The sequence below is a fragment of the Lucilia cuprina genome, chromosome 4 (genome assembly GCF_022045245.1).
Source record: "Lucilia cuprina isolate Lc7/37 chromosome 4, ASM2204524v1, whole genome shotgun sequence".
NCBI classification, from domain to species: Eukaryota; Metazoa; Arthropoda; class Insecta; order Diptera; family Calliphoridae; genus Lucilia; species Lucilia cuprina.
Window position 1 is genome coordinate 67,722,498 of NC_060952.1, and position 11,124 is coordinate 67,733,621.

The 11,124-nt window shown below is 29.5% G+C and overlaps 1 protein-coding gene across 1 annotated transcript in view; it reads left to right on the top strand.

The window, feature by feature from the left end:
- Positions 1-701: 701 nt before the first annotated feature.
- LOC111685099 (tubulin alpha-3 chain) overlaps positions 702-11,124 on the top strand; it is a 19,581-nt gene continuing 9,158 nt past the window's right edge. The window contains exon 1 of the mRNA XM_046948856.1: positions 702-917. Coding sequence (XP_046804812.1) covers positions 915-917 — 3 coding nt within the window. The 5' untranslated portion in view covers positions 702-914. The remainder of the gene's footprint in view (positions 918-11,124) is intronic.

An 11,124-nucleotide genomic window follows, 5' to 3' on the forward strand; every position in this document is an offset into this window, starting at 1 on the left:
TGATGAAATACCTGTATTTAATCATAATATGATATTTTAAAATTGTTACAATAACGATAATATGTTTTGAGAATTATATCATTGTCAATAAATCGTTTAAAAACCAAATATAAAAGTATTAAGATATAGGCATTTCCCAAAAATGGTTTGTTATTAGAATTTTATCACTCTCTGGAATTCAGAATTAGTTCATAATTGATCCAATTGCAAATTAAAAATTTGTTACTTTTTTAGAAATTAGATAATTATTTTTTAAAGAATAATATTCCCTTTAAGATAATGTTAGGAACAAATGTTCATTTAGAAAGTCTTATATTTATATAAACTCATCGCCTTTGATGCGCGTACTTTTTTCAAGATCGCGAAAAAATAATATATTTTTTTACTTAACATTTGATCACGCCCTACAAAACCTTTCTATGGTATTTCGATATTCGCCAAATATCAATCTATCACAAGAGCGTCCCAATTTTTGTGTTTTAATAATGTTAAAATGGCAACACTGACGATGGCACTACCCAAATTGAAAAGCATAGTGGCGTTACGAGTCAGTATTTGTATGTATGTACATTTGTATGTATTTATTATACTGGTAAATACAAACATAATTTAGTTTAATTGTATTCTGTTGTGTGTATAAGTTGTGTCTATCGTTGCTACTCGTAGTATATAAAGCCGGCGTTTTAAAGATACTATATTCAGTTGATTTCCAGATTTGTTGCATTGCGGACAGCCTTTGGATATTCTTACTCCTGAACAGATAAAATAATTACATTTAAAAAAACAAAAAACATACCTACTTACGAACATATTTAAAGGATTGCTAAATTGCGTGCAATACATTAATTTAAACTTTAAAAGTATACATTTAATTTTTTTACTTGAAAATAAATTTTTACCAATCCAAAAATAAAATGGTAAGTTTATAAAAAAAATCATTATGTATAAGTATTAAATATATAGAATTTTAGTCCTTTTTTCTTAATATCGGTAGCAATATTTTTAAGAATTGCAACTATAGTATCTAAAAGCCACAAAGATTTCTATTCAATTAAGCAAATGTTTTGTGAATCTCAAACATCAAGCTTGAAAAGAAAGTAAACGAACAAAATTCATTGTGCATATGCTGCTGTTGCCGTCAAGAATTAATTTCATTTATGAGTCATTTAAATCGACATTTTATTAAGTGAAAACATAAACTTTAGCACTTATACAAATTATATACTGTGGGTCTCAACTGAAAAATTTAGCGTAATAATGTTTAGTTGAAGTAAGACCAACGGATAGATATTTTAAAAAGTTTTATCCGTATTAATAAATATACATATACATTAGGGTGGGTCCAAAATAATCTTTTCTCTAAGATCAAATTAATAACACAGTGATACACCAAAAAAAGGAAGGGTTTTAGTATACTAATCCGTTTTCGTTATAGTCCATGGAGTACGAATATATTTTTAATATTTCCCGACCACTACGTTTAGTTATTTATTAAAAGCAAAAAATGTGAAAAAGAGCTATTTTTGAAATAGATCGCCCGATTTTTGAATCTGATATTTTTTTCACAAATTTTCATTTTAATCATGCTCTACGTTGGCAATAAAACAGTAACGCACATTGCGTTGCCAATGCTGGTCTATTTATAAAAAACGATGAACAAAGTAGTGAGTAGTGCTAAGTTCTGTAAAAATATTTCATGCGTTTTCCATACAAAAACTTTAATGTTTCAACTTTTTTTGTTTAAAAAATTTTAAAAATGTTTATTAACATTTTTGTACATAAATAAATTTGTATAGAGTAACCAGAAAATTCGAGATACATGCTATTAGAAAATTTTGCATACCTTTTCTAGTTTTCCAAATTGACCAGCATTGTTAATAAAAGCTGAAGTTACTATTTCATGGCTAACATAAAATATTATTAAAATGAAAAATTCTGAAAAAATATTTGTTCTTACTTAAACGACCTAACTCAGGCATTTGACAATAATATTTGAACTTTTTTTTTGGATTAAAGAACAATAGTTGTGTCCTTAAAACAAAATATTAGACTTGAAAAGTGATAGGAATAAACTAAAAATATGTTCGTACTCTATGGACTATAACGAAATGGACTTGGTATTTTTTTAAATATTTTTCAATTATTTTGAGTATAAGAGCCGCCTGTACATTGTCGCCAAAGTTTGGAAATGCTTTTATATGGGAAAAGAAATTTCACTTTTCTATTGCCTCAGATATAAAAACCTCAATTTACTTTATCACAATGAATAAAAAATTTGAAGTAAAATTATTCTGACTTAATTACCCACTAAAAATTAAACGAATTTCTTAATTTTTTGAATTAAACCAATTTTATTTTGGAGTTAATTGATAAATGCGTGCAATTTATTTATTTAAGTTAATATTATTTGAGTCAAATTAGTTGTATTCTATAATACTACAATTTTACTTCTAATAACTTAAAAAAGAACATAAAAAAACTTTTTTAGAATGTCTTCGGATGTAGTGAATTTGGAATCAAATAAAAAATACATCCTTTCTATGACAGTGTTAAGATCATCACTTTTTCAGGTCTTTTTCAGTACTTCCATGAAGTAAATTCTACTTTTTTCGCTTCTTTCGAAGTTCTTTTTTTGCTGGGTATTGGCAAAAAATTGCACTTTTCTTTAAATCCTTCAATATCACATCGCAAGTATCTTTTTGAAATACAATTTTGTATACAATACGATTTTGCAATAACATGTTACAAAAAATAATACTTAATATGTAGTTTGTTTCCCATATAAACGCATTTATAAACTTTGACGGTAAAGCTTTTACAATTTTAATAATTTAATAGCATTTTACATTTTTTTTTAATATTTTCGAGTCCATCCTAATGTACATACATACTAATCCCCATATTTATAAACGTTTAATAAAGTTGTTGATGGTTTATTGTACGATTTTTGTAATGAAAATGCGCGTAATAAACTTTAAATAAACAATAAACATCTTTATGAATACGAGGGTAATTAAAAAGAAATATGTAGTATTTATATTAGAGTGATCCATGCTTATTTTAGAGATATATTCTAAAAAAACATTTTCTTACTTTAAATATGTTTATAATTACTGGAATAATAGTTTTTGTCCGCATATGATAACGCAAACTTGTTGTCAGCTACGGTCGAAAACGTTTGATTTTTTCAACGACCGTTTCAAATCTCCAATTTGAGTTTTTTTTTACCTTCGTTAAACTAATTTTAAATTTTTTAGATCTCATGGGGATTTATGGAATAAAACGGTGAAAAAATTATATCAATAATTCAATAATACTTTAAAAGTTTTCAAGCAATTTTTGTATTTTATATTTTTTAAAGTGAACCTTTTACATAAATATATCAAATTTAATTTTTCAAATCCCTTGTTTTGTTAAAAGTAATTAAAAAATACGAAAATTTCATTGAACATTTAAAGCCTCAAAACGATTTATTGTGATTACGCCGGTCTTGTGGTAGAGGCGCCAAAATATAAATTTTTGCTCAGATGTTTCTTATATTGTTTTTCTAAAACTAACTGATGTAAAATTTTAGTCATATGTCAATAACATTTTTGTTTGTCTTTTTATATAAATGTATTATAACTTCTTGGATAGATCATTTTCTCTAGATGATAAGATTTGGACGAAATGTTAAAAGTCAATTTTAATGTCACAACTTTTGATGAATTCAAAAAGTCAATTTTACACTTTTCAATTAATTTCGGAGACAAACGAAATAAGACACAACTGAGCAATATCGATATTTTTGGATACCTCTAATGCACATACTTACATATGTATCTGCGAATACTTTTTTTATAGATATTCATACTCCATTTATAAAAAAAGAACTATGTCTGCATTTTTATAACAAAATATGACTAAAAATAGTCGGTGTAAATATATTTCATTAAAATATTTGCATATGTATATTGAGATCCTATATGCAGAGCTCACCTATCAAATATTTGACGAAATTAGCATGACCATAAACATTTACTTTCCTCCTATATATACAATATTAGTAGTTATTTAAAAAACTTAATATATTTAAAGTTATCACTTTATAATCTCTTTATTATTAGTCTTAACCCTCGACTTATTAAAACCCACCCGGGTGAACTTATTTACGTAAGGTCCCATGGGTGGGTATAAGTAAACAATGAATATAAAATTCTTTGGCAGGCGATGGTTGAACTACGCTCATAATAGGGAATAAATATCAACAATTTAGCTTGTATCTCACTTTAAATTACATACTTCATAAATAAGTATTAATAAACGTTTCTCACTAAAATTATTTATAAATTAATTCGTATGTATATTATTTTGCAATAGAAAAATATACAAATTATATAAGTTTTAAGGCAAGAAAGATGGTATTGCATTCAGAAATAATTAAACCTATCGTTTCGAAAAGGGCATGAGTCCTATAATAAAATCTTTTGAGAAGGAACAACAATATGTTTTGTGTGAAAAAATATGTGGGACTAAAAATAATCAAAAAATATTTCATTTGTGGTAAAATAGATAGAGTTCAGAGGCACAACTTGTCTAACTAAAGAGTCCGATTGCTCTATTTTTTCCTAAAATATGTTTTTATAACTCAAAGTACAACATAAGATAAGGATCCGTTATTGTTTAAAAAAAATAAAAACAAACTTAAATATTAGTAAACAGTCATATTTGTTCATATAATCGACATTTTCAATTGCTATAAAAATTAGATGTGTTACCTGAAAACACTTGTTTGCTGAATAAAGCAAAAACTTAGTTAAACCGAAGGTATTAAATACAGTCCCTCAGTGTAGAGTTTTTTTTATTAAATTTTAAATTATTTCCGTGTAATAGTGAAATATAACATGAAAACGAACACACCTATTTTTGAACACATTATATGTAAATGCATGTACACAAATATGCAAGTAACACGCACATTTATATCTAGACATTTGCATACTTATCCCAACAGTTCGGGGCACAGCCCGCAACTAGAATTTAACATGTGCTTGTTGTAGGAGGAAGTCAATTGTCATTTCATAGATTACAAACGAATGCTAGTCCCAATAAATCAATTTATACCAATGAACATTTTCGATGAAAATTTTTTGGAGTCTATTCCACCTTTCTGTCGACTGAAAGGTGATGACTGAATCTGCTCTCACTTACAATATGGACAAAGGTATGACTGTTCTAACTCTCGTTTACAATGATTACATTCTCTCGAATTATGACCAGATCTGACAGATAAATTTGTAGAAATATTTCCCAAAATTGGCATTTATCGCATTCCAGAATTGGTCTAATAAAATAACACTTTCTAAGGGTACACCGAAGCAATGTTTTACTGGAACAAACTCTATTAAAATGTGTATCACTTTTGCAGAAAAATTTAAATTTATAATTATTTGTTGAATAATAACCTGTAAAATATTTTAAAATTTTGGGAGTGATGTAGTTATTTTATTTTTATACCCTACACCACTTTAGTGGGGAGGGTATATTGGGTTTGTGCTGATGTTTGTAACATAGAAAAATATTCGTCTAATACCCACCTTAAAGTATACCAATCGGCTAAGAATCATTTTCTGAGTCGATTAAGCTATGTCCGTCCGTCCGTCTGGCCGGCTGGCTGGCTGGCTGTCCATGTAAACCTTGTGCGCAAGGTACAGGCCGCAATTTTGAAGATAATTAGATGAAATTTGGAACACACGCTTCTTTTGGCCCAGGACGAAGCCTATTGAAAATGGTTAAAATCGGTCCATTATTTCGACTAGCCCCCATACAACCGTACCCCCCAAATAGGGCCTTTTGGCTTATAATTAATTTAAATGATCTATTATGTTAACTAAAGTCGACAAAACTTAGTTTTATAGAACTTTAAATGACACTACCGATTTTTGTAATGATCGGGCTTCATTTGATCCTATCCCCCATACAAACTCCCATTCAGAAAATGACTTAAAGGTCAAAATTCACTTACAAACACTATTAACAATTTTAAATTCTACATAAATATTATTGAAGAAGACTTAACTCCCCCTACCAACATGTTAAAGGATAGGGCCATATTTTGCCCCTTTGAACCCTTTGAACCCTCTTGTAAAAAAATTTTTTTTGCCAAAATAAAAGTAAAAATACTCCGAAATAAAGTTAAAAAAAAACAAATGCTTTATTTTTTTAAATAATCCCCATTTTTAACATACATACTGACAGGTGTAGGGAATTATATAGTCGGCTACGCCCGACTATACATTCATACTCGACTATATTTTCATGTTTATGCCCTACACCTTTATAGAGGGTAGGGTATTTTGCGTTTGTGCTAATGTTTGTAATACCCAAAAATATTAGTCTCACACCTTAAGGTATACCAATCTGCTCAAAATCACTTTCTGAGTCGATTTAGCTATGTCCGTCTGTCCGGTCGTCGTCCATGTAAACCTTATGCGCTCACTACAGGTCGCTATTTCATTCTCATCTTTTGGTCCAAGGCGAAAAAATGTGTAAATTTATTTTCGAATTTAAAAAAAATCTTAAAATGTTTATGATATATAAATTTCAAATAAATCTTTGTAAAATTTTAAGAAAAGTAAAATTTTTTAAGTAACGCAGACATTTTGCCAAATACGTCACTGAAAGCTTCTCCCTAAGTCTTCACGTGATTAACACCGGGACAAAAATTTTAAGAAACGATATTTTTTTCGTATATGTCTAGAATTATGTATGTAAAAAAAGAACAATCGATATTTATAAATTGTCGACTATTCGATCACCCGGTTGGATATACATATATGTATACTTACATCAGGCGCGGGTCTACGAAGGAAAATGTTTCAAACAAAATACATATACAAATGAAGAAAAGGAAACAAAAAAATATATACTTCATAGTTTCTTTCAATTAAGAAAACCACATACATATGTACACGCTCTCTGTTCATTAATTATTGAACATAATTTTTAAATTGTTTTTAAATTTAAACTAATATCATACAAAAGTCTAAATTTTTTTAAATCTTATTGATTGATATAATTACTTTTTAAAAACTACAAATTGCTTGAAAGCACCGTACAGCAGCATTTTTCACACACGAATTATTAACGTAAGTACAGAATTTATGATCGTTTGTCCTTTTGTAGTCACTCTATTATAATAAAATGGGTATCAATTTCAGTATCTTTTTGTTGTTGAAAAATAAATGCTATATATAATCATTTATTTTTGTATTTCCCAAATAAAAAATTTAGATTTAAGAAGATTTAAGTGATATGGTTAGTGTTTTCATCAGGATATTTCTATATGCACGGTCACAACACTCATGGTGACATTTTAAATGGTTAGACATTTTTAAACATTAAATAATGTTTTGATATCTTTAATAAACTTTTTTTAACATAATTTATTATTATAAATTATATATTTTTATAATAATGCGTTAACATACTTTTTCCATTGCACATCGTATTATCCCGAAATGGAGTTTAGAGTACAGACCATGCAGGATTTAATGTCAACACCTTAATCACTATACCGTGATAATTATACGTAATAAAATAAAGTATTTTTTACATTTCATGTGGTATCCATAATAAATATGTATATATGTATGTATATATTTTACATATTTCTACCCTACTATAGTAGGGTTAATAAAATTTACATAAATATTGACTGGTGTAAGGTATAATATATTGTGCCGTATCCGACTTTATTTTCCTACTTGTTATACCCTACACCACTATAGTGGGGAGGGTATTATACGTTTGTGCTGATGTTTGTAACATACAAAAATATACCCACCTTAAAGTATACCGATCGATTCAGAATCATTTTTTGAGTCGATTAAGACATGTCCATCCGTCCGTCTGTCCGGCTGGCTGGCTGGCTGTCCATGTAAACCTTGTGCGCAAGGTACAGGCCGCAATTTTCAATATAATTTGATGAAATTTGGACCAAGCATGTTTTTGGCACAAGGACGAAGCCTATTGAAAATGGTTGAAATCGGTCCATTATTTCACCTAGCCCCCATACAACCGTACCTCCCGATTTGAACTTTTTATGCTATAATTACGCCAAATATTCTGCTATCTCTCTAACAATTGGCACAAATAAGTTTTATATAAGTATAAATGATACTGCAGATTTTCGTAAGGATCGGCCTATATTTGACCCTAGCCCCCATACAAACCCCCCTTCAAAAAATGACTTAAAGGTCTAAAATTGACTTGTAACCATTTGTATCGCAATGAAACTCAACAAAACTAACTGTTATTTAGAAATATATCCTTTTCCCAAATTTACCGAGGATCGGCCAATATTTGACCTATATAAAGCCTCATTTAGAAATTTTAGTTTTTTATCAATAAATGGCTTAAATATTTTGGAATTATGGTAATATTCAACATAAAAGTTTCTTTACAAAAAATAAAAATTGTATAAAAGTAAAAATTGTAAAAATATATTCATGGTGTAGGGTATTATATGGTCGACCATGCCCGACTATACTTTCAAACTTGATTTTAATTTAAATATATATTACTTAATTAAAATTACAACATTTACACAGTCAAAAATAATAGAGGCTGAAGTTAATCCCTCTAGTGACCAAACTTGTAGTTTATATTTTTAAAAATTCGTGTATTTTTATTTATATGTGGCTTGGAAAATTGATTTGGCCCCTAAAGATTTTGCACCGAAATTACTCGAGAAACAGGTTTTCGTTACTTGAACACTACTAACTATTACGTCCCAGCAGTTCGATAAAGAGTCAATGCATACGAAAAGGACAGTAATTTCCACTAATAGTTAACCACCTGGATAATCGTAATTCGTATGTTTTGGGTCATTCATCACGAATGTACCCTTTGTAATCGAGAATGAAGACAGTCGTCACTTTAGTGTCCTCTTTGTAAGCGGGAGCGGAGACAGATTATACTCTTAAAAGTAGTTTTTTTTTTTGTTGTACTTCCGAAAGTAGTTATTTTACCCATCTTTTGGAGAAATGATTACTTATTACTTTCTACTAATATGCCACCATCTGGTTGACTCAAATTTATATCTTTCGGGTCAATAGTCACATTATTGTCCCATAGTATTCTAGAGAGTAGACACTTGAGATTTTTAAATTTTAGTTCCATTAATATCTTACCACCTGGCTGACTCCAAATCGTATGTTTTTGGTCTTTCGTCACAAATAAACTCTTTGTAAACGAGAATGAAGACAGTCGTCACTTTAGTGTCCCCTTTGTAAGCGAGAGCGGAGGCAATCGTCTCTTTACTGTCTTTTTGTAGGGTGTAGAGTGACGATTGACTTCCTCGTAGGACAAGCCCATGTTAAAATGGTTGTTCACCTAGGTAGTCAGGTGGCTAGGGGCCACCACAAGTGGTAGGTTAAGTGGTCAGTTTGGGACTGTCCCGTCGAACTGCTGGGGTAGTCCTGATTTTGAATATACATAAACCTAATAGACAGTACATAAATAAATAAATCAGTAAAATAATTTGACTGTTTTTTGCCAAATTGCATTTAAGTACATAGTATTTACTTTCCCTCTACGGATATGGTAAACTGTGGCGGCAGTAAATAGTAGATAAAGTCTTGCTATTATATACATAAATAAACCACCTGGCTGACTCCAAATCGTATGTTTTTGGTCTTTCGTCACAAATAAACTCTTTGTAAACGAGAATGAAGACAGTCGTCACTTTAGTGTCCCCTTTGTAAGCGAGAGCGGAGGCAATCGTCTCTTTACTGTCTTTTTGTAGGGTGTAGAGTGACGATTGACTTCCTCGTAGGACAAGCCCATGTTAAAATGGTTGTTCACCTAGGTAGTCAGGTGGCTAGGGGCCACCACAAGTGGTAGGTTAAGTGGTCAGTTTGGGACTGTCCCGTCGAACTGCTGGGGTAGTCCTGATTTTGAATATACATAAACCTAATAGACAGTACATAAATAAATAAATCAGTAAAATAATTTGACTGTTTTTTGCCAAATTGCATTTAAGTACATAGTATTTACTTTCCCTCTACGGATATGGTAAACTGTGGCGGCAGTAAATAGTAGATAAAGTCTTGCTATTATATACATAAATAAATTTCATTAATTTTATTTCCTTTGTGAATAATATATTTACATTCAAACATTGGGTTAGTCATCGTGCTCGGTGAGTTAATATTATAATATTTTTGTTCGTGTTTATGGTACAAAAAACAATTTTACACATTTTACATTATACAATAATATATACATAAATAGATATGTACATTAGGGATATAACTTAATTATGACATAACACATTATTGCAAATGTTGTCATAAGTAATGGAAATATTTTTTTAGATCATTTGACATCAAACACATCACACACCAATACCAATTTTTGGTACGTGTTGTTATTTTAAATACATATGGTAATTTAAACATAAAAGTGCACTTTTGTCACACACTATTAAATGTATCTTTCTTAGGACTACTCACTTCGATTGGTCTCCATAAACAAGTCCATAAAAAATAACAGGAAACACAAAATTTAAGAAATGTCACTAAAACCGACTTCTTCCATAATTTGTTATTTTTCTACCTCCTAAATTTATTTTAAAATAGGGATTTGTTTCATATAAAATAAATCCTCGAAAATTTTGTGTTAATCTTGTAAATGTCACAGTATCCATGAGAAAAGTGATAAAAGGCTTTGATAGCTAAGGTTTATTATAGCAAAGCCAGCATTCAAAATACATCGCAGTTAAAAATCCCTGCGCCCGGCTATCAGAGATTCTCTCGGATTTTTGCTCATATCTTCGTTATTTATAGACCTATTTTGCTGATTTTAAATAGCGATCTTCTCGAAAGCATGTCCAACAGAATTATTAAAGACGGACAGACATGGCTTAATCGACTCCGCTATCTATTAGGATCCACAATAAAGTAATGTATTTATAGGGTTGGAAAATTATATTATAGAAATTACAAACGGAATGACAAACTTATATATACCCTTCTCACGAAGATGGAGGGTATTAAAAGAAAATTAATTTATTTCGATAAAATATTTTTAAATATTTTTTTATTACTTGTGGCACATAAATATGCAAATGGCGCTAAACTG